Here is a 24659-nt window from a genome sequence, read left to right as displayed (position 1 = left end):
AATGAAATGAAAAGTGTATGTGTTGAACTCTGACCTTTCTGAAGAGTCAGTAGGCTTACCAGATTGCATATGAGAAGTCGCAGTAGATGATTTAGTTTTTAAATCACAAGACTCAAACTACCCAAGTCCGACGACTGTCGGGCTAAACGATCAATAAATAGGAATGAACCTTTTTATTATGGATGTTGAAATGTAGCAAAGCGAATTGGAATATCCAATTATATGGTACTAACCTCACTGCTTTGTGATGCTTAAATATCTGGTAGTAGGAAAGCATGTTCAAGAAATCAGGTTTTGCTTCAAATCCTATTACCCAGTCGAACTTGAACAGATCAATTAATGCCTCTTAACTTCAACTATGTTAGAGATGAACTGGAAGCAACACATGACTCCCTATTTTTTATGAACTTAAAATCAATAATATGAAGCATTCATCAGCGCACCCTTCAGAATGCAAATGTGGGGTACATCATAAGATGGTCTAAGTATCTCCCGATGCCTCATTGGAATATCTGCTGCACTGAAGTCTCTCAGTCAGGCCAGTTTGCAAACTGAAGTGGGCTGGAAAAACCAGAGGGTACCTAGCAATGAGATCGCGGGAAGCAATAAAAATAAAGCAAGATGTATTTTAAAGAAGTCACTCTAGGGCTGGAGCACTGCGGGTAGGGAATTTGCCTTGCATGTGGCCAACCCGAGTTCAATTCCTGGGTCCCTGGAAAACCACCAGGAGTAATTCCTGAGTGCAGAGCCAGGAGTAATTCCTGAGCACACAGCGGGTGTGATCCAAAAAGAAAAAAAAAAGCAAAAAGAAAAAAGAAAAAAAATGAAGTCACTCTGTCATTAACCCTAAAAGTAACCTTCAGGAGCACATACCCTGGAGTCCCATTGTGAACCCAGAAACTGAGGCTGGTTTCTTAAACAGGTGTCAATGCTTCCTGGAAAATAGACAGTTGTGAAAGTGTTGGAAGGTTCAGGGCTTCCCCACTGAGAGCACTGTAGCAACAAACTCTCACAGAGAGCTCCAAGCAGCTGGAACTGTGAGGAGGAACTTTGGGGAAGCCCAACAACGCCAACTTTGGGAAGTCAAGTGGAACGCACCCTCATGGGACCAACAGCTTCTCAAATGAGGATGTGAACCCTGGATTCTCACTCCAACACAGTCCTTAGCATCCCAAAATCGAAGATTTTACTTCACAGCCTGGGCTGGAGCGATAGCACAGTGGGTAAGGCCTTGCGCATGGCCGACCTGGTTGGCCCAGGTTCGATTCTTCCGCCCCTCTCGGAGAGCCCAGCAAGCTAATGAGAGTATCTTGCCCTCACGGCAAAGCCTGGCAAGCTCCCTGTGACGTATTCGATATGCCAGACACAGTAACAAGTCTCACAATGGAGACGTTACTGGGCCCACTCAAGCAAATCGATGAACAATGGGAGGACAATGAGAGTGACAGTGACAGTGACTTCACAGCCTGTCTCTCCCCGAGGGAAGCTCTTAGATGCAGGGCAGCGAGGCAGGTATTCATTATCAGAACTCGATTTCTTTCCTGCCAAGAGCAATATGTGCCCAGCCGAGGCCTGTGCTCTTCCAGACCTGGGTGTGAGGGTAACAAGCCCCATAGTGAGCAGGTGGGCACCGGCTGCCCTGTGGGGCTGGCGGGACTCAGTGCTCACAAGTGCAGGTGCTCAGGGTGACTTGACTGGTTCCAGTGTGGGAGCAGGTGGGCGGAAGCACTGCTCCTCCCTCACACTCCCCTTCTCCCCCCAGCAGCAAGCCGGAAGGACCACTGAAGTGTCCCATCGACCAGAGCTTCTCCCCGTCTCCATCCCAGTCTCCTTTCCATGTTGTTTCCTACTATGGCTCCTCCCGGTCCACTGTCTGGGTTGCACCCCCAGCCCCTGAAACTTCCCTTGCCCCCTAGTCACCAGAAACCCCCTTAGAACATCAACAGAGGACCCCATATGATCCCCGGTAGAGAAATACTGTTATGTTTTATACGTCCGCATTCACAATCACATATATCTAATCTACACATGCATTTGTTCTATACATACCACATGTATGTATATATGTATGTATGTATATACCACATGTATATATGTATGTATGTATATCATAGTATATCATATATACCACATGTATATATGTATGTATGTATATCATAGTTATATATTCTATATATCCATAGGTATACAATTAATATTAGATATTTAATAGATATAAATTCACTGTATCACTGCTGTCCCCCTTGTTGATCGATTTGCTCGAGCGGGTGCCAGTAACGTCTCCATTCGTCCCAGCCCTGAGATTTCAGCAGCCTCTCCTTATTCATCCTTCCCAATGCTGTTGTATTGGAGGCTTTTTTAGGGTCAGGGGAATGAGGCCTGCTATTGTTATTATTTCTGCATATCGAATACTCCATGGGTAGCTTGCCAGGCTCTGCCGCGTGGTTGAGTTTCTGCGTCACTCTTCGGGGAGCTTTGTTTTATAGTCTCTGTATCTTGGATATAAATTAGATCATAGATATAAAGAATGGATGGTCATAGATATTTGTCCTATCTATAGATATGTAGAACACATTGGATATCTACGTGCATCTACTTTCTATATCTATATAGTTAATCATCATAGATTTCATAAAGGTAAAGGTAAAGGCCCTCCCATTGATCGTCGATTTGCTCGAGTGGGCCCAGTAACGTCTCCATTGGGGACTTTGTTGTTACTGTGTCTGGCATATCGAATACTCTCGGTAGCTTGCTGGGCTCTCCGAGAGGGGCGGAGGAATCGAACTCGGGTCGGCCATGTTGGCCGCTTGTAAGGCGAACGCCCTACCTGCTGTGCCGACCTACATATATATATATATATATATATATATATATATATATATATATATAGTAACACACACACACACACACACACACTGTCCTCCCATTTTTCAGCGATTTGCTTGAGAGGGCCCAGTAACTTCATCATGAGACTTGTTGTTACTGAGTTTGGCATATCCAATACGTCATGGGGAGCTTGCCAGACTGCCATGTGGGCAAGATACTCTAGGTAGCTTGCCGGACTCTCTGAGAGGGGCAGAGGAATCGAACTCTGCTCGGCTGGGCTGGCTGCATGCAAGACAAATGCCCTACCACTGTGCTATCGCTCCAGATATATACATATATATATATTTATATACATATATATATATATGTATGCACACTTGGTCTCTATTGCATCTATATACTCTCTGTTTAATATTTTACATACACACGCTAAAATGCATGTATATAGTAACTGCCAGTGTTTGATTTGATCACAACTTTTCGAGGGTGGGAGAGGTGTCACTCAATCCAGAGAAAAAGTGAGTGACAGGTCAAGTTTCAGTGGCCACAACCAGCAGGTTGAAAGACAGCAACTGAAGACTGAAAACAATCATACTGAAACTCAGTCATCAGCTTTTTTAATGACTTACTTCATGTGCACAGTGTACTGTAGCACTGTCCTTCCATTGATCATCAATTTGCTTGAGTGGGCACCAGTAACGTCTCCATTGTGAGACTTGTTGTTACTGTGTTTGGCATATTGAATACGCCACGGGGAGCTTGCTTGGCTCTACGGCGCAGGCAGGATACTCTTGGTAGCTTGCTGGACTCTCAGAGAGGGGCAGAGGAATAGAACCCGAGTTGTCAAGGCAAATGCTTAGCCTCTGTGCTATCACTCATGTGCATTTACTAATTTCTGTTTGGGGGCCACCCTCTGGTGTTCAGGGCCCACTCCCAGCTGGGGCTCAGGGGATGCTGGCGAGGTGCTCTGGGGACCAGAGGAGGGAACTGGGCCTCCCGCGTGTGGAAGATGATGCAACTGTCTTCTCAGCCTCTCCTCAGCACTGAGGCACTTACAGAGGGAGAGAGGACAGGACACTGAGCTGTAGGCAACGAGTGAGTTATAGACTTCAGGGGCTCAGTGGGACCAAACATTTCTGCTCAGGCTCCTGCTTTGACACAGACTTAGGGCAGACTTGCAACAACAACAGATTATATATATATATATATATATATATATATATATATATATATAAAAGGTAAAGGTAAAGGCCCTCCCGTTGATCATCGATTTGCTCGAGCGGGCCCAGTAACGTCTCCATTGGAGACTTTGTTGTTACTGTGTCTGGCATATCGAATACTCTCGGTAGCTTGCCGGGCTCTCCGAGAGGGGCAGAGGAATCGAACTCGGGTCGGCCATGTTGGCCGCTTGTAAGGCGAACGCCCTACCCGCTGTGCTATCGCTCCAGCCCATATATATATATATATATATATATATATATATATATATATATATTTGTTGAATCGCAGTGAGATACAGTTACAAGCTTTCATGTTCATGTTTGAGTTTCAATCATACAATGATCGAACACCCATCCCTCCACCAGTGCACATTCCCCACCACCAATGTCCCTGGTATACCCCCCACTTTCTCACCCTATCCCTGCCTCCATGGCAGACAATTTCCCCCATACTCTCTCTCTACTTTTGGGCATTATGGTTTGCAGTACAGATACTGAGAGGCTATCACGTTTGGTCCTTATAGTACTTTGAGCTCACATCTCCCATCCCGAGCGATCCCTCCAACCGTCATTGACTTAGTGACCCCTTCTCTCTCCCAGCTGCCTTCTCCCCCAGCTGCCTTCTCCCCCAGCTCATGAAGCAGGCTTCCAACTATGGGGCAATATTCCTGGTCCTTGTGTATACTGTCCTTGGGCGTCAGTCTCATACCCGTGATGTATTCGATATGCCGAACACAGTAACAACAAAGTCTCCAATGGAGATGTTACTGGGACCGCTCAAGCAAATCGATGAACAATGGGAGGACAGTGACAGTGATATTCCACAAATGAGTGCAGTCATTCTATGTCTGTCCCCCTCTTTCTGACTCATTTCACTTAGCATGATACTCCCATTCACTTATAAGCAGATTTCATGACTTCATCTTTTCTAACAGCTGCATAGTATTCCATTGTGTAGATGTACCAAAGTTTCATGAACCAGTCGCCTGTTCTTGGGCATTCGGGAACAACAGATTTCTGATAAAACTTCTGCCCACTTAGGCTTCAGTACATGAGGCTGAGATCAAGGGGACATTCTCAACACCTCCTACCACTCTGGCTCAGACCTTTCTGGCTTTTCATCGTGGATTAAGATTTTCATTGTTGCGCATTGATTTCCATATGGCTGCAAATGCTCCTTTTACACATTTTTAAGAATTCAAGAATCTGCTTTATTTCAGCTTAATACTAAATCTTCCGCTATTATTATGTTCCATTGCCTAGTTAAATATTTTTATTTGGTAAATTCTTCTTAGCACTGGAGTCTTGATTGGAGTAATAAGGCTATAAAAGGTTGAAGGCCAAACTATGAAATAAATGATACGGCATACTTTAGAGAATATGTGAGAAATATCAAAATGTCCAACTTTATGCACAAATGAATTTCAGCTACATGCAGAATTGGGGATAATATGACCTCACACTTCTTTTACAGCCTAGAACTTAAAGATGAAGTACCTCATACTGGCATTTAAATCAAACGACACCTTTTTTTTTATATATATATCTCTGTCTTGAAATAGGCCAACGCCTCATGATAAAGACCTAAACGTGTAGGACTGCCAAGTCCAATGCTAAAGAATATTAAAGATCGTATCTTTCTGGCCACTTTTCATCAGGGTACTAGAGTGTGGAAGGAAATGGGGACTAATCCCCATTATGGATCACAGGCGATTGTCACATTCACACCCTACATCTGTCTCACAGGCCAGAGATGGAGAGTAATTACTGCTGAGATAAGCCTTTTCTGGAATCTGTGCAATTAATTCTCCTTTAAAAAAGGAGGTGAGAAAGCAAACTGACACTTTAATAATGTTTAAGTATACCTAATCTATTTCTTTTCTGCTTCTAATATTTCCTAAATCTGAGAAAGAAAGAGGATTTGAAAGTACTTATAGCTGTCTCTTCTTATGTAAATCATCCACGGGCCTGTAATATTCTATCTTAAAATGGCTGGCATGAAATAATATCATAAATTGTAATAGGATGGGGAGCAAGCAGGGAATTGCTTTTACGACGAATTCAGGATACGAATTTCACACAAAAAAGAATGTTTCTCTTATCAAGTAGAAATTATTCTGTTATTATGGCTTCAAGGGCGTAGCGTTTTATTCAAGTTGAATACTGAATATATTTTTAAACAGCGTCAAAATACTCTTCTCCCCAGATTCTGGATAGAGTGTTCTTTGCCCATATATATTTCTTAGTCAGATTTCTTTATTCTTTGTTTCTTTTTTTTATTATGCACAGTAACCTGATTACATATAATGTCACACTATTGGTTCTTCAATTGCTTTTAGTTTTTAAAATTCTTCAGTGCTACAAGTGCTTTTATAGAACCCCAAGCTTTCCTATTCAAATGTTAACACGGAGCAGAGGGCCTAGCTTTCATTTAACTAAAGCAAATGGCACTTTAAAAGGAGAGAGAAAAATGACTGTTTATGTTTACTTTTACTCAAAGAACAAATTTCAATATTCCCTCTGGGTGGGAACAAAGAAGGCAAAAAAACCCCACAAAAAGATATGTATGTGCATATACGTATATATTTTCTCTTATGTGATTTAGCTTTTTCAAGTTAATTTTTACATTGCAGGAGGGAAGAGGGTTCAATTCAGTGATACACCTGCCATATAAAATGTATGGAACAAATCATAAAAAAACTTCCTAATTTGTAAGAAAACGTATTTTAATAATAGTAATATCAGAATATTAATATCACTATTCAGAATAAATTCAGCTACTAAAACTTTTCTATATTGAACTTTGTCAAAATGTGTATATTTTAACAAAGATAATAAGTGGCAAGTGATTTGTAAAACTATGATTTTGGGAACTACTACATAATAGTGATAAAAACTTTTATTTGTGCATTCATTAGAAACACAAAAATTAGAATTCAAATGTTCAAAATTGAAGCTATCATAATTTACCAAAATATTTAATATATCAATTAAAATTTACAAGTATCCTTTCAAAGCCATGAATATCAGCCTACACCCAATTTTTTTTTCATTAATTTTTTTTCCCCTTTATTTTATTTTATTTTTTTTAAAGTTGTAGATTTACAATGTTTTGTGCTTTGGTTTCAATTATACAATGATCAGATACCCATCCCTCCACCAATGCCCATTTTCCACCACCATGGATAATATCCCTCCCACCCCCATCCCCCCATCCCCCCTGTCTCTGTGGCAGGGCAATCCCCTGTGTTCTCTCTCTCCTTTTGGGTGTTGTGGTCTGCAAAAGAGGCATTGAGTGGCAAACATGTTCAGTCCATAGCCTACTTTCGACATGCATCTCCCCTCCTGGGAGGATCCTCCAAACATCCTTTATTTGGTGCTCCCTTCTCTATCTGAACTGCCCTTTCCTCTAGGATACCCGGCTAGCCTCTAAATTATGGAGTAATCCTCCTGGTGCTGATCTCAGCTATTCTTGGGTATTAATCTCATACTTTGTTACTTTATATTCCCCAGATGAATGCAATCTTTCTATGTCTATCCCTCTCTTTCTGACTCATTTTGCTTAGCATGATACTTTCCATATTGTACCACTTGTATGTAAAGTTCATGACTTCATCTTTTCTAAGAGCTACATAGTACTCCATTGTGTAGATGTACCAAAGTTTCTTTAACCAGTCATCTGTTCTTGGGCATTCAGGTTTCTTCCAGTTTCTGGCTATTGTAAAGAGTGCTGCAATGAACAAACAAGTGCAGATGTCACTTCGACTATACATTTTTGCCTCTCTGGGATATATTCCCAGGAGTGGTATTGCTGGGTCAAATGGGAGCTCAATTTCTAATTTTTTGAGAATCGTCCATACTGTTTTCCAGAAGGGCTGAACCAGTGGACATTCCCACCAACAGTGAAGGAGTGTCCCTTTCTCGCCACATCCACGCCAGCATCGGTTGCTTTTATTCTTTTGAATGTGGGCCAGTCTCTGAGGTGTGAGATGGTATCTCATTGTGGTTTTGATCTGCATCTCCCTGATGATTAATGATGTAGAGCATTTTCTCATGTGCTTTTTTGCCATTCGGATTTCTTCTTTGAGAAAGTTTCTGTTCATTTCATTGCCCCATTTTTGGATGGGGTTGGATGTTTTCTTCTTGTGGAGTTTAACCAGTATTTTGTATATCCTGGATATCAACCCCTTGTCAGATGTGTATTCGGTGAATATCCTTTCCCATTCTGTAGACTGTCTTTGTATTTTGGTCACTGTTTCTTTGGAGGTGCAGAAGCTTCTTAGTTTAAGATAGTCCCATTTATCTATCTCTGTTTTCACTTGCTCGGACAGTGGCGTGGCATCTTTGAAGATACCATTAGCTTCAATGTCATGGAGGGTTTTGCCAACTTTATCTTCAATGTACCTTATGGTTTCTGGTCTGATGTTGAGGTCTTTAATCCATTTTGATCTTACTTTTGTACATGGTGTTAGGCAGAGTTCTGAGCCTATTTTTTTGCATGTAGCCGTCCAGTGATGCCAACACAATTTATTAAAGAGGCTTTCCTTACTCCACTTCACATTACTTGCACCTTTATCAAAGATTAGATGAGCATATGATTGAGGAGAGATGTCAGTGTATTCAACCCTGTTCCATTGGTCTGCAGTTCTGCCTTTGTTCCAGTACCATGCTGTTTGAATTATTACTGCTTTGTAGTACAGTTTGAAGTTCGGGAGGTTGATTCCTCCCATTTTCTTTTTCCCAAGAATTGCTTTAGCTATTCGTGGGGGCTTTTTGTTCCATATAAATTTCAAGAGTGTTTGCTCCTTTTCTTTGAAGAATGTCATGGGTATCCTTATAGGGATTGCATTGAATTTATACAATGCTTTCGGTAGTATTGCCATTTTGACAATGTTAAGTCTCCCGACCCATGAGCAGGGGATATCTTTCCATTTCCTCATGTCCTCTTTTATTTCCTGAAGTAGCGTTTTGTAGTTTTCTTTGTACAGGTCCTTTACTTCCTTAGTTAAGCTGATTCCTAGGTACTTGATTTTCTGGGGCACAATTGTGAATGGGATTGTTTTTTTCATGTTGCTTTCTTCTCTCTCACTGTTTGCGTATAGGAAAGCCATGGACTTTTGGGTATTGATTTTATAACCTGCAACTTTACTATACGAGTCTATTGTTTCTAGGAGTTTTTTGGTGGAAGTTATTGGGTTCTCTAAGTAGAGTATCATATCATCTGCGAATAATAAGGGCTTGATTTCTTCCTTTCCTACCTGAATGCCCTTAATATCTTTTTCCTGCCTAATCGCTATTGCAAGTACTTCCAGTACTATATTGAACAGCAGCTACACCCAATTTTTAATGTAATTTGTTCACCACAAACATGTTCTTTGTTTTTTATTTGCTCATATACTTCTAAATTTACTTTGGTATTGGGGCAGCGATACAGTCTAACAGCATGTTTCAGATGTGCTTCTTTCAAAATCCGCCTATTTCTTCTATTAAACTCACCACTAAAATGTCCAAGAGAGTCACTTTACCACTGACCCCACTTATCCCATTTTCCCCTCCCCCTGCTCACCTTCCACCCCTGCTGATGGCTGTTTGGAGGGGAGAAAAGGCACGTTAGGAATGTGGCCCCAAGGAGGGGAATTCTTGGTCTGGAAGCCCCTGGGATTCTGCGGGAATCTGCAGGTCACCTAGATGACCAAGTCATTTAGCAGATGACTGGACCCAGTTCATCCGAGCACCTGCCTGTTTTAACTGGCCCCTCCTGCTTTAAACTCAAGGAGTGATGAGACCCTTTCCACCGGCCTTTGCTGAAAAGATAGAAAGGGGGGTGGTGGCATCTCTCTGGAATTCTTCAGAAGACGCTCCCATCATCAGGGGGTTTCCCATCCTTTTCTCTCTCTGAAATGAAACCTTTGCTGCATTCTGCCATGAGATCTCTACTGCCTTGCTGTCCACCTGGCCAGAGAATGAGCTTCTGTGCCCACTATAACACCGACCCTACAAGGGGTTACACAAAAGGGCAGAATTAAAAACAAGTTCCGTTCTTTCATCTGGACAGGAACTAAATTCTCACTGATCCTCTCAGATTTATTGCTGAATACATTAATCTAGAGTATCACATTTGTGCGGGGGTCACACCCACCACCTGGCCCCCTGGCGCTGTGTAATCCCATCAGCGGCCAAGAATCAGAGACTATAAAATCCAACTCCCGGACGAGACCAGTGCAGTCTCCTGCCCCCTGCGCCTGGCTGTTCCTCGCCGGGGTCCCTTGGAGGGGAGCGGGTTGAGCTTTCCTCCCCGCCCCGACCAGGGCTCCGCCACCCAAAGACCTCCAGGACCAGCCACCACCATGCTGAGACCACTCTCCGCACACATGCAGGTACTGGCAGAGGGACAAAGCCACGCGGGTTCCGGGGCCGAGATCTCCCAGCCTACTCGGATTGGAGTCGAGCATCCTCCACCCAGATCCTCCAAATTCCAGTAGGCTGGGGTCACACCCACCACCTGGCCCCCTGGTGCCGTGTAATCCCATCAGCGGCCAAGACTCAGAGACTATAAAATCCAGCTCCCGGAACCTCCCAGACATCTTATCAGGACATCTTTTTATGACATCTTATTATCTTATTCCTACTTTGGACAAACTTGCAGGCTATCGAATGTAGCCTGCCCACAGGGCAGAGTCTGGCAAACTCCCCGTGGCGTACCAAATATGCCAAATACCAGTAATAATGATGGGTCTCATTCTCCTAAAGAGCCTTGAATATAATCTCAGGGCTAGGATGAAAGAGACGTTACTGGGGCCTGCTCGAGGCAATCGACGAATAACAGGATGATAATGAATCACATTTGCTGAAGATACAACTTAAGCACACCTATTGCTTCAGTGTGCATATACTTCAACTTTCTAACTGGAAATTCTAATTAACTTTCATTTCAATAGCAATGATTATTAGCAGATGAGCAATCAAAGTGATATTTGGAAATTTCCAAAATGAGAGTGTGTAAAAAACATTTCTAATTCCATCATAATCTGGGGTGATTATGTTAGGATTCAGATTCTGATTTTCGTTTGATCTTGGTTTTTGGCCCTACCCAGGTGCTGGACTTAATCTTGGCTCTGCACTCAGGATCACTCCTGGAGGGCCTCAGGGAACCACCAGGGTATAGGGATCGAACCCAGGTCACCCACATAAATGGCAAGTGCCTACTCACTATTCTACTGGTCTGGCACCCAAATCCCCCTTTTTTTCGCCCAGGGAGGAACCAGCACTGATATTTCTACGATTATTGACCTTTGGTAACAATAGATAAATGAGGTTGGGAGGTGTTATTGTTCTAAAGCTTTCACAGATCAAGTATCAGATTTCTGGTGATGTTAAAGAGAGTTTCCACTGGCCTGTAGAAAATATGAATGTCAAGTGGGAAACTCAAGTTTACCAAAGAAAACATGAAAAGTAACTTTTTTAACCTTACTTATTTTACTGAACTGTTTACTCTTAGAGCTAATGAACTTTTCTACCCTGAATACTTGTTTTTGAGTGGCCAAACTTGAAAGCTCTTTAAAGAGGTATGTGTGTGTGTGTGTGTGTGTGTGTGTGTGTGTTTGGGTATAAAATACTTGCCATATAAGAACAGTATAAAATATATTTTATTTATATATATTATGCTATATTTATTTAAGTACATTTAGGGGCCTTTAGTTATAATTTATTATATGTATTTTTATTTATTTATTAAACTGTATTTCTATCTAAACACACTGTAATATATACAACAAAAATGTATCCGTTGCTTCTAACTCAAATCAACTATAAAGTTCACAAAACATTCAAGGTGAATAGTGTGCTATGGTAGAAGTAAAAAAAAAGTATCGATTCATAAATTATTGACAATACATTTTTCTAATGTGACTATCCATATGAAATTAGTTTTTTCATAGTATAATTAATAGATGTCAGAGTTACTGATAAAATTTTATATTCACACCATGTACCAATTCTAATTAGGGCAATTAAATTTCAGTTTTGTTGTCACACAACTAATTAAAATCTTTTTATTTTTCATTTGTAAGTTAGATTCACTTAATAAAAATGCTTTGAATCAAACTGTTAACATATTTCAAATATTATCTTTCAATTTCTGGTATCAAATTGGGCATTCGTTTTTGTACTAGTGGTGTGAAACAATTTAAAAGGTTTCTGAAACCATGTATAAGATTAATAATCATTACAAGGAAATATCTGCCTGCCCCAAACACAAGGCTATCCCTTTACCACCAATGACAGACCTCTGGGATTTATATCAGACATAAGAAGGTTAATATTTACAATGTCCCTCAGTTTCATACAAGCAATAAAAATGCTATATTCTTCTATGTGACCTTCACTAAATATCAAGAAATGATACAAAATTTTCTCATAAGTGGAAAAGTAGTTCTGTATTTTATAACATTAAATTGAATAAAGTTAAGCCTATGGTTAAAGTTTTTAAGTACCCATAATTTTTATTTATAATTTCTCTTGATTAAACAGACTTCATTTTAGCCACTGTGTTTAGACATTTGGTCTAAATTTCCATTTATGTTCTAGAAACTAAGTTCATAAAATCTCCAAATTTGAACCTGGTGGTAGAGCTGACTGTTCAATATTCAAAAAAAAAAAGATGAATTTACTCTACAAAGTAAATGCAAAAAAGGTTTTATAAAGAGATGACCCAATATCACTGATCAAAAAATTGTCCTAGAATTCCTAATTCTGAAAGGTGACTCTTTGCAATGCCTGCGATGTATGAAGATCCTCTTTTTCAACCTGGTGATGACCAGCGAAATGCCTGTCAGAGCCTCTCACCAGCTTTCGAAGGGCTCATGATCCACAGACCTTTTCAACTCTCTATTATCCTGTGCAGGTTTGGGGTTCGTTTGATTAAGAGATCCTAAGATAAGACTCGTAACCTTAGAATCTTAATGGTATTCTACGATGAAACTCTTCATCAACTAGACTCAGAGAATCACGACAGAGAAAACCAGTAATAACGTAACTGCTATTCATACATGGTCACGGAAGGCAGGACTTCCTGAAGACCTCCTAGTCACTCCTCTTTCTGTGCTCTGGACTAAACGTCCAGATTCCCCCGATTCCTGGGATAGCACAAATCCACAGTGTGAAGATCACTGCCTCTGAGGTCTTTGGCACAACACTAGGTTCAGATTACTTTAGGAGAGTGAGGGCTCTGTGATAAGAGAGACCAAGGGTAACCAGAGCTGGTGCTACTCCATTCTTGCTCTGACCCGCATTCCACCCTGTCCTCTGACCCAGTTCCAGGCACAAAAATATCCTATGAAACCAACCCTGTGAAGACATGAAGGAATGACCTTTTGCAAGTCAGGAAGAAGGCCCGCACCAGGTCCTGAACCTGCCGACGTCTTCATCTTCAACTTTCTGCCTCTACTCTATACGCCTACAGCTGACAGTTGTCTGCGGTGTGTAACTACAGCCATCTGGACAGGATAAGACATCACCAACACATGCAGTTCCCAGGATGAAAACCACTTAGAGTCTGCATTCTTAATTTTCCAGATGTCTGATTTTTTTTTTCTGACTTAAAGGAATATACTTATTATCAAAACAGAACTACCACCAAATCAAAACTAGAAATGAATATTTACTCTCATGTTACCTAAAAATTATTAATTGTACTAGACTATGTTTCCCTGTTTTGTTTTGTTTTGTTTTGGATGCCACCCAGCTCTGCTCAAGAATCTCTCCTGCTATGTAGTACTGGGATCCAACCTGGGTAGGTGCCTTACCCTTGACTAACTCAATTGACCAGTCATTCAAGACTTTCTAAGCACATATACTTTATTTCATGTTACCATATCTTTTCATGTACTATAATATGCTACTGTAGTTGATAGATATTATAATATAGAATCCGTACTTAAATACATACGTAACCTGTGTGTGGTTATATAGGCATAATTTATCAAATGATTAATAAATATTTTACTTTAAAATATTTAAATATTAACATAATGTTTGACTTCTGAAGCAATGGTAGCACCAAAGAAAGAAAAACACCCATTAGCAATCCTATCAGACATCCATCTGTGGATCTATCTACACTGCTATACTGACACTCTCAGGCCCAAAGGAAAAGGAAGAAATGCCTCCTTTTCTATTTCTTATTTCTATTTCTTACTTAATATTCAACATTCAGTACAATGTAAAGGCGATCAAACCTGGTGTTGATCAAAGCCATGCTTTGCATTTGATTTCATGTGCACAGCAGAATGTGGAGAGGGAAATGCAAGTCACTCGTGTCTGGCAAGTTTGCCATTAACCAGCCCACAAAAGATGCACCAGAGTTTTGGCCACCTGTCAGTTAAACTGTCCAAATCTTATACCCAAGTACTGAGCACGGAGACAGAGATGCACAAAGAAAAGAAATCAATAAATATAGATAAACATTTTGCTGTTGCTGTTTTGGGGTCAGACACAATGTTGCTTAGGGCTTACTGCTGGGTCTGTACTCTGTGGTCACTCCTGGCAGGGTCAGGGGGCCCTATGGGATGTCAGGGATTGAACTTGAGTTTGCCTCGTGCAAGGCAAGTGCCTTCCACACTGTACTATGCCTCTGGCCAGAGTAGCATATTTAAGATACCCATGAGCTCTAGAAGGAAGAGAAGCAAAACATCAGGAAAGGACACTCCAAGTGCAGAAAAACACTGCAGGACACTAGTGGCAAAGGAGAAACCATATCAGGGACAGTTAATATACAGAGCCAACACACGGGCAATATTTGCTAGATTAAAACAAAATGAATTTGAATAGTTTTTAGACTGCCAAAGTATCACGTTGAAAATCAAATAATGGCTTAGAATGTTAGCAGGAGAATTCTCAGCTAAAGACCAAATGGTTCAGTACCAACAGAAAAATATAAAGGGTTGCTTTATAGATCAAATAAGAATATTAAAGGGGTCTTAGGATGAAAAAAAAATCTAAGATCTGAAGGAACACTTGAATAGGTTAAGTACTATTACAAAGTACCTGCTAGAATTAAGGAAGAACATATCACTCCCTTAGGTAAGTCATTAGAAAAAGTTATGTGCAACAACTGAATTTATTTCCATTTTAGTTTATTTTACATTTTGGCTTTGGGGGCCAGAACTCGGTGACTCTCTCAGGCATTCCTGGCTCTGTGCTCAGAATTTAAATAATAAGGAGTATTGTCTACTAAGAAAAAAGCACTGTGAGCTAAAAGTACTATTTAAATGTTGTATATAAGATAATGAGTGTGTTTTTATTGAATCATCATTTTGCTAGTGTCAATCTGTTTTATTCCATTTTTATATACCTACGCAAAATTGAAAATGAATTATTTAGAAAAAGAATGTTCCCTGCTGCTCATGTTCCCTAATCACTATAATTTAGATTTCCTTTGATGTCCCATTCAGGACATTGGAAAAGCATACTCACTTGGTATTTCTGTATGATTTTACACTTTGGGGACTCTGTGATAACACCTGCACCAACAGAAGCCTCAGTGTGGGCCACAGAGAAAGGTCAGGGGCTGGAGTCCTCATCTAACACGCAAACACTTGGCGTGAGCCTGGTCTGAGACCAGGAGCCACAAACGATCCCCAGAGCACAGCAGGGACCTCCCTGAAGCAGAGGGTCTAGCGTTAGCCCTGAGCACCTCCACAAGTGGCTTTCTGTAAGCTCCCACTATGGTACCACATTGGATTACCCTAATTTGCTTTATCAAATGAAAATCTGGTTTTGTTTACAAGATAAGTAAGTCTTTGTTCTTGACTTTATATTATATCTCAATGCAACAGTGTGAGGCTAAATGACGTTCTTTACAAATGAAAATGTGGCCCTTAATCTAAATGGATTGTGATAGGGCTACAAATACAACTGAACTCTCTAACTCTGGTTTGGTGACCTGATGAACCGTCACATAAGGTTCCATACATAATCTCAGACATTCTACTCTTTAGCGGGTCAACAATCTGTAGAGTTTTATTTACTATCCGAACATTTTCCTCAAAGTTTTATTTCTATAGAATTATAAAACTGATCATTCATCACATTAAATTTATTTTTAAATATGAATAGCTAATTGCATTAATGCTAAAAAGTCTTTTAAGATTTACAGCAAATAACCATGCAACAAGAGTACTTTTGCAGTCCAAATACTGTGGTCACTCACCAGCTCTTCCTGAAGTTGGCAAATGAGTTCATCCCTCTCTTTCAGCTGCAGCTTCAGCACGGAACATTCATCTTTCATTATATCCTATAAAAACATAAAAAAAAGGAATAGCAGGCTTAGCCCTTTCACTTTGCTCTTGATAAGGAAAGCTGGCATCACAGTGGGAGGTCATTGCATCTGACTAATCAAACTGAAGTTTCCTCTAACATGAGATATTTTTTCATATGTTCAAAGCTATGACATAAACAAGCTCATGCTTCCAAAGAGGTATGTTAAATATTTACACACACACACACACACACACACACACACACACACACACACTTTTTATTGTCCTTTATCTCCATCAATGGATGTCAGCATCTACTGCCTAAGACAGAAACCAGGGAATCGTCTTTTCACCCCAGAACATGCATAATTAGTGGAATAAAATCATGATCTAAAAGAAAAATGTAACCTACCATTTTCTTTCTTACATTACTGTAAATGTGTAACCAAACTCCACATTTATCTTTCACTTTAATCATTCACTAGAAGAAATTTCTATCCTGGTGTTTACTTTTATTCTACTTATATACTTATATATATAACCCCTATCGCTCTGCGATTATATTTCTCATATCCAAACAATTCGCTCAGAACTATCTTCTCAAAGCTTTATTTTTACAAATGCTTACTTAACTCACTTAACATACACTGGCACTGTCCTATATTTTTTTTCTAATTCAACATTCATTCGAACATTCTCCCAGTTCCAAGATTTCACTTCTAATATTACACTCTATTCTATACTTCCGAAAATAGTCACCAGGAAAACACCCTATACTCACAGTTCTTATGCAGTTGGGGCCAAATTTGGAAACAAATCTTTAAATACATTTTTAGTATTTGTTAAGATTCACTCATTTCCTCACTAACTCAATACTCACTTGCACAACAAAGAGAGAGAGAGAGAGAGAGAGAGAGAGAGAGAGAGAGAGAGTCAGTTGTGAGGGTGCTCTTCTTACAAGGAGCTGACCTGGTAATCCCTGGCATCACATATGGTCATATGGTCAACCTGATCTCAACCAGAAGTGAACCCTGAGCACTGAGCCAAGAGTAAGCTCTTTGGACTGACACATAGCCCAGAACCTCTTTCCCTCATCTTTCTTTTCTGATGTTCTGCAAGATATTTTAAACTGATTTTTTCTATCTTTAGCATTTGCTTTATTTGCTGCCGATAAATTTGTAAACAGGTATTTATGGTACCCCTACTCATTTAATATGGAATCACTTCCTCTCTCTAGCAGCGAGGCATACCCAGAATTGCTCAAGGGCTGCTCTGGCTCAGTGCTTGGGGCTGTGCTCAGTGATTCTAGGCTGAAACTCGCTGGCCCAGGTACACCCCAGCACCCAGCACCACCACATTCTCAGGACCTCAAACTGAACCACCAGTTTTTATTTATTTATTTATTTATTTATTTCCTTAAATTTTTATTAGCGAAACACCATGAGTTACAGTTGTAGACTTACAAATTTTTGTGCTTGGGTTTCAGTTATACAATGATCGGACACCCATCCCACCAAAAGTGCCCATTCTCCACCACCACTGATCCTGGTATCCCTCCCACCCCCCATCTCCAGGGCATTCCCTTTTGTTATTGAACCACCAATTTTTAAATATTGGAAACAGTGTTTGTGGGGGTGGGGGATGACACATAAACCTTATACTACGCATTTTAAAATAATTTAAAACTAGATTTTAGAAATCTGAGTCAGAAGATTCCCCAGGCATAATTATGATGGATATAATTCCTGCCTTCTAGCTGGGAAAAACATGGTGAATTTGGTAATAAATCATGATTGACTTTCTCCGGTAGATTCTGGTCTCCCATATTCAGGGCTGCATCCTGACTTACAAGCACATTTCTCACTCATGAAAACGGAAAGGCCATAAGATGAGAAAATGATGGAAGCAGACACGCCCTTTTTTGTGGGTCCCTCTCTGACTTCCTCGTGCTGGGTGCTAGTTTTGGATCACCCACCGATGGTGTTAGGAGATAATGATTCTCAGGCTGTGGCCCCGCAAAATCTAGCTAAAGAAAAGTAATAAACGTTCATTATGTAGTCATAGGCTCAGAGATGAAAGATCTGGTCAGGAAATAGAGAATAGGAATCAGTTACATAAAATATAGATGAGGTACAAAAATCAGTGCTGAGAAACAAAAAAAAAGTCGCTGAGAACAGAACAGGTGGAGAATGAAGGCTTGTTCTAATGAAGGAGAATGGAGCTGTCGACATCAGATGTCACAGAGATGAAGCAAACTGAGTGCTTAGCCTAAGACTAAAATACTTTTTTGGAAGTGAACAAAGCTATTTCAAGTGGCATGTTGGAGGCAGAATTCAGACTACAGGTCATCAGAATTAAACTGAATACACAGGAGAAACAGGAATTACCCGCCACATAATGTTCAAATGCAAGCTCCTTGCAAGAATTTATCAATATAGGTGCACTGTGTCTGTGTTAGATTAAAAAAGAAAAAAAGAGAGAGGGCCAATTTAGAGACTGATAAGAATCACGGAGAAAAGGGATTAACAATTCAGGTGGTGGAAAGAATCCCTCAAAAGGAGCCATCTGCAGGTGTATTGGGATGTTGTCTAGTACAAAGAGAACTGTATCAGCTTTCAGTAGGTAGAAAAGTGTCCATGTAAAGGAAGAGAAGCAGAAAGAGATGCAATAGTATTTTGCTTGTGGTACTTCAGTGATAAAGGATTCTCTTTCTAACACTGTCTAACAAACTCTTAAGAATTGAACACGTCCCCTCAAAATTCATGTCGGAATACTGACTTCACCCTTTTCGTGCCTCAGACTGTGATACTACCTGGAAGTAGAGTCACTGCAAACACAACTAAGTTTTTTTTTTTTAAAGGTAGGCCCCTAATATAACTTCTAAGGGAGAAGTTTGACTGGAGTTAAAGGAATTAAGAGGGAGTGGGAGACCCACAAAGGACCAGTCATGACAACACTCAGAATGTCTTAGAATGTCTCCGAATTCTAACTGCTAGCCCTAAGATAAACCACTTCTTTTGTATCTCAGAATAGTCTTCTCAGTATGCAGTCCTTTGATAGAGAAGCCCTAGAAAATCAGTACTAGACTTAAAATTGTCAACTCCTATACCTTGTTATAGATAAGATATGAACAGGTAATGTGATTTTCTAATATTAGCAAATGGAAAAATAGAAAGGAAAGGAAAAACGAGAGAATATGAATTCATGACTTTTTCCATCTCTCCTTCTAAGCTCTCCAAATGCTTATTCTTATTTCTAGTACAGAGCAATACTGGGGATAGATTCATTAACAGCTAACAGCACTTAAATTTGTAAATATCAAGCAGATTTTAATCTTTGCTTACTCAGACAAAACTCGGTTCATGTGGGGGGGGCGGTGAGGGGGGAGCAGTGCGGTGCACACCTGGTGGTGTTCAGGTTGACTCGTGGTTCTGTGATCAGGGATCACTCCTGGAGGGTCTCGGGGACCATATGGGGTGGTGGGGATCAAACCAGCTCAGTCATTTGCAAGGTAGACGGCATCCCAGCTGCACTGTCACCCTACCCCAGGGCTTGATTCTTGAGCAAGTTAGGAGCTACTTTGGGAAGCCTACCTACATTTGTATCTGTGCCAGCAACTCTGCCTTATGTCACTCAGACTTAATCATTCAGATGAGAATAATGCCACGGTTGTAAACCCTGGTGCACACTCGAGACAACGTGTGAGACAACAAGAGCACCAAATACCAAAGAAGCACCAGCCTAGTCCAGCAACCTGATGCTGAGGAGAGTGGCAAGGCAAAGCAATCTCATCTGAGTCAAACCATTTGACTTCCACACGCGGGTAGGGCATTCGCCTTGCACGCAGCCAAGTTCAAGGCTTGTGGCCAACCCGAGTTCGATTCCTCCACCCCTTTTGGAGAGCCCAGCAAGCTACCGAGAGTATCTCGCCCGCACAGCAGAGCCTGGCAAGCTCCCCGTGATTATTCGATATGCCAGACACAGTAACAACAAAATCTCCAATGGAGACGTTACTGGGCCCGCTCGAGAAAATCGATGAACAACGGGGGGACAGTGACACTGATGGAGACATGCAATTATGCCGTTTGTTTTCCACATATAATAAGACATTATTTAAAAAGTCACCTCCACGAATGCTAGAAAATATAACTGAATGCTTTTGTATACATACTCCATCCTCACTCTACTGTAATACCTCCTGAATGCCTGAGAGGCATAGTAGAAACACTCAGCACTAGAAGGTCTAAATTTTGAGATCTTTGGAACGTTACTATTTCTGGTAGGAGAAATGACTCAAAGGGCTTAAATGCCGCTTTGCATGGGGTAGGTCCCCGAGTTTGATCCTCAGTGCTGCATGGTCCTTGAGCATTGTGGGGTTGACCTCCAAACAGTGGGCTTGAAAGAGACGCTGCACTTTGAAGGTTACAGCCCCCAAACAAGAAGAAGATTTACGATTTCTACAGGATTTCATTTTTAAGAACTATGGGTACAGTGCCTGGGAACCTGGAGGTATAGAGATTGGATTTAGGAACCTGCATATACTGAATATGTGTTTGGTGGCCTGGGTGTCTCACTGGTACATTAAAGAGTTACCATTAAAGGATGGGAAGTTACTCCGTGAAGCATTCATGTGATCTTTAAGAATGATGGCTACAGCGTCTACATGACAGAAAAATACATTTTATCAATGGAACTCTAAATGAAACAGCTAGGATTCATAAACCGGACACTATGTAAAATTATCGCAATCATTTTATACAGGCTGGGGATTATGTGTGATTGTATTTTTTTTCAATTGTTCATTTTCATGAACACATTCATCGGTGTGTTTACAATATTAAAAGTTCTACTTCCTAGAAATTATATATGAAAAATAAAGGTTCAAAGAGACTTAGCAATTATATAACCTACTGAATAATGCATAACACACATGGAATAGAATGCTTCCAAAAGAAAACACCCAGGTCTAACACATACGTTCATAACAACCAGAGACATTCACTGGTCTCTGTTGGGTATCTCTGCTAGAGAGACAACAATAATGATGACCATTACTCTGCAGCTTCCCTGACTTGCTCTAGCCACTACGCCAAGTACCCTGCATCCATGCTTAGAAGCCGATTTGCTACCAGCTTCCCTTCTGAATCTGCATGCTAAAACCCCCAGAGTTTGGACTGGGGCAATGGCACAGTTGGGAGGGTGCTAACCTTGCATGCTGCTGACCCGGGTTCAATACCTGATACCCCATATGGTCATCCCGCCCAGGCAGAAGTGATTCCTGAGCCAGGGGGAAGCCTTGAGCACTGCTGGTGTGGCTTAAACACACACACACACACACACACACACACACACACACACACACCTGGGAATTGGTTCTAATAAGGAGTAGTATCTTATCAAAGGGGAGGAAGAAAAAGATCTTCCTTAAGTAGTCAAGATCAGATGTGTGTGTATGTATAGGAGGTCGAAAGGCAGAGTTTGTAAACAATTATACATAAACACCTCCCCGGCCAAAGAAAATTAAAAACCCCATGAGTATTTACTACACATCCAAAAGTTAAGTAGAAAAATAAAGGATAAATTACAAGCACCTACAGAAAAAAGAATTATTAGCCTCTTTGAAACTATTCTTCAAAGGAAAGCAAAAGTAGTTAAGTTTAAAAATGAACAATTTAGTTAAAAAAAGAAAAAGAAAAGTTAGTTAAAAAAGATGTCAGCTGATTGCCACTCAATGCCTCTTTTGCACACCACAACACCCAAAAGGAGAGAGAGAAAACAAAAGGGAATGCCCTGCCACAGAGGCAGGGTGGGATGGATACTGGGATCCATGGTGGTGGAAAATGGGCACTGGTGGAGGGATGGGTATTTGATCATTGTATAATCGAAACCCAAGCACAAAAATTTGTAAATCTACAACTGTACCTTATGGTATTTTGCTAATAAAAATTTAAAAAAAAGATGTTAGCGTCAAAGATTCAGATATATAAAGAAAATAAATGCAACATGGAAATACACCGAGTTAACCCACAGGCTTAAATAACATTGCACTGAAATTTATTTAGAAAGCAGTGTATCGCAGAGACATGACTGGTGTCTTATTTCTTTCAACAACTGTCGTTACTTTGTCTGAACACATACATTCTAATTGTAATTCATGAGATTTTTATTTGGAACTTGCCATATTGAGAGATCTGTATTTTAATGGTATTATTATGCTATCTTGGAAGTATTTAATAGAGTTTTCCTTTCACATTGACTGTGAATTTAAATATGATTTCCATTCTTCTATTGTACTTTACTTCTGCCCAGCTGTGCAAACATCTGAAAGCATAAGAAGAGAGTCAGATAAGACACAGGATTATAATATTATATAAAAAAAAAGAAAGGATAAGAAAAAGTATATATTGAAGGAAGTCAATACTGAACTACTAGATCATTTTCAACAGGGAGTGAATAAAGACTTTATGTAAATCATTTGAGAAGGATTTTAAGGATTTATAGACTCCTCATCTCCACCTCAGTCCCCCGAGTTAATGAGACCCAATCTGAGGTATGTATTGGAATCCATCTTTTTTCATCTTTCTAACATTACTGCCAATATCACTCATGCTGTTATTGAAGTCAATTGAATAAAGCTATAGTTATCAGAATAAAATGAGTGCACGGACTCATAATTTACAATTTTTCTTATTGTGACCACAATATAATATAAACGACCCTCAGATAGCAAACAATTTCCATGGCCTATTCCTACTTAGAGAAAAGCAATTTTTTTTCAGAAAATATTCAGAATCAGTTACATATACCGTTGTGAGCATTAATGTTTAAGTACTCATTAATGAATATTCCAAATATTGGTATGTGAGGGAAGCTCACCAAAATTGGGATAATTTTAGGGCAGTTCTAGAAGGGTTCTTCAAGCCTTAAACTGGAATTTCTTAAAACACTGTCTGTCTGTCCTCCCGTTGTTCATCGATTTGCTCGAGCGGGCCCAGTAACGTCTCCATTGTGAGACTTCATGTTACTGTGTTTGGCATATTGAATATATCTTGGTAGCTTGCCAGGCTCTGTGAGAGGGGTGGAGGAATCGAACCCGGCTCAGCCGGGCTGGCTGCACGCAAGGCAAATGCCCTACCACTGTGCTATCACTCCATCTTTCTTAAATAAACGCACAAAATCCACACACAAATGCTTTGCAGTTTTGACTTCTATACTGACTCTCTTCTTTTATCCATGAGATTCCCGGAAGAGGAGCAAAGTTAGAGAACCAACACCCTCCTTTTCATCTTTGTCACCATGAATAAATAAACTAATAATTGCTCTCTCTTTCTGTCTCCTGAAGGTTAAGTTTTATTCTAGTCACTTAATTAAAAATGTCTTCAATGGGCCAAGAATTCAGAGAACACATACAGAGTTTTGTTTTAACATAAAGTGGTGATTTGTTATCATTAAATGTTTGATTTTATACATATTTTATATGCCAAAAAATTGTTGGGTGAAAGGGGGTTGGGGGGGGAAGGCATAACAGCTTCTGGATCACAGCAAGTCTTCTAGGAAGATACTCAATTACTGCCTGAAATAATGTCTAAAAAGAGTAATGTTGTTCAAAGATCTAGTCCAGGGGATAAGGCCAGACCCTGCATGTGGCTGACCCAGTCTGAGTCCCAATCCCCCATGTGGTCCCTGAAGCCCCACAGGACTGATCTCTGAGCAGAGTAAGGAACAATGCCTGAGTATCAACATGTGTGGCTCCCACACTCACACTTTTTTTTGTTTTGTTTTGTTTTTTAATTTTTATTAGTGAAACACCAGGAGGTACAGTTGTAGACTTACAAATTTTTGTGTTTGGGTTTCAGTTATGTCTTCAGTTATATAATGATCAAGTACCCATCCCTCCACCAGTGCCCATTTCCCACCACCATGGGTCCCAGCATTCCTCCCACCCCCCATACCCCCATCCCACCCTGCCCCTGTGGCAAGGCATTCCCTTTTGTTCTCTCTCTCTTATTGGGTGTTGTGGTTTGCAAAAGAGGCAATGGGTGACAATCATGTTTGGTCTATAGTCTACTTTCAGCACTCACACGTATTTTAATGCAACATAATTTTCATTGAGCAAATGAAATTTCATTCAATGTGTTCTAACAACCAGCCTCACAGTGCTATCCTAGACAAGAATGACAAGTCACGGGAATAAATCCAGCTAGAGATCAGCACTGTGAGGGTGTAGACTTCCCTCTGGTCTAATCCTGCAGGAAGTTCACTGGCTTTGTCACATAAGATTGGGTTTCCTCCCCAAATAGAAGATTGCTTCTTCATAATAATAATAATAATAATAATAATAATAATAATAAAAGAA

At 40.4% G+C, this 24659-nt stretch overlaps 1 protein-coding gene across 1 annotated transcript in view; it reads right to left on the bottom strand.

Annotated features, from left to right (window-relative positions):
• CCSER1 (coiled-coil serine rich protein 1) overlaps nt 1–24659 on the bottom strand; it is an 896462-nt gene that overhangs the window by 537178 nt on the left and 334625 nt on the right. The window contains exon 8 of the mRNA XM_056106638.1: nt 16255–16338. Coding sequence (XP_055962613.1) covers nt 16255–16338 — 84 coding nt within the window. The remainder of the gene's footprint in view (nt 1–16254; nt 16339–24659) is intronic.

Source organism: Sorex fumeus, unplaced genomic scaffold (genome assembly GCF_029834395.1).
Source record: "Sorex fumeus unplaced genomic scaffold, SorFum_2.1 ptg000136l, whole genome shotgun sequence".
Lineage (NCBI taxonomy): Eukaryota > Metazoa > Chordata > Mammalia > Eulipotyphla > Soricidae > Sorex > Sorex fumeus.
The sequence above is the reverse complement of the archived record's forward strand: the minus strand, read 5'-3'. Positions and strand labels throughout refer to the sequence as shown.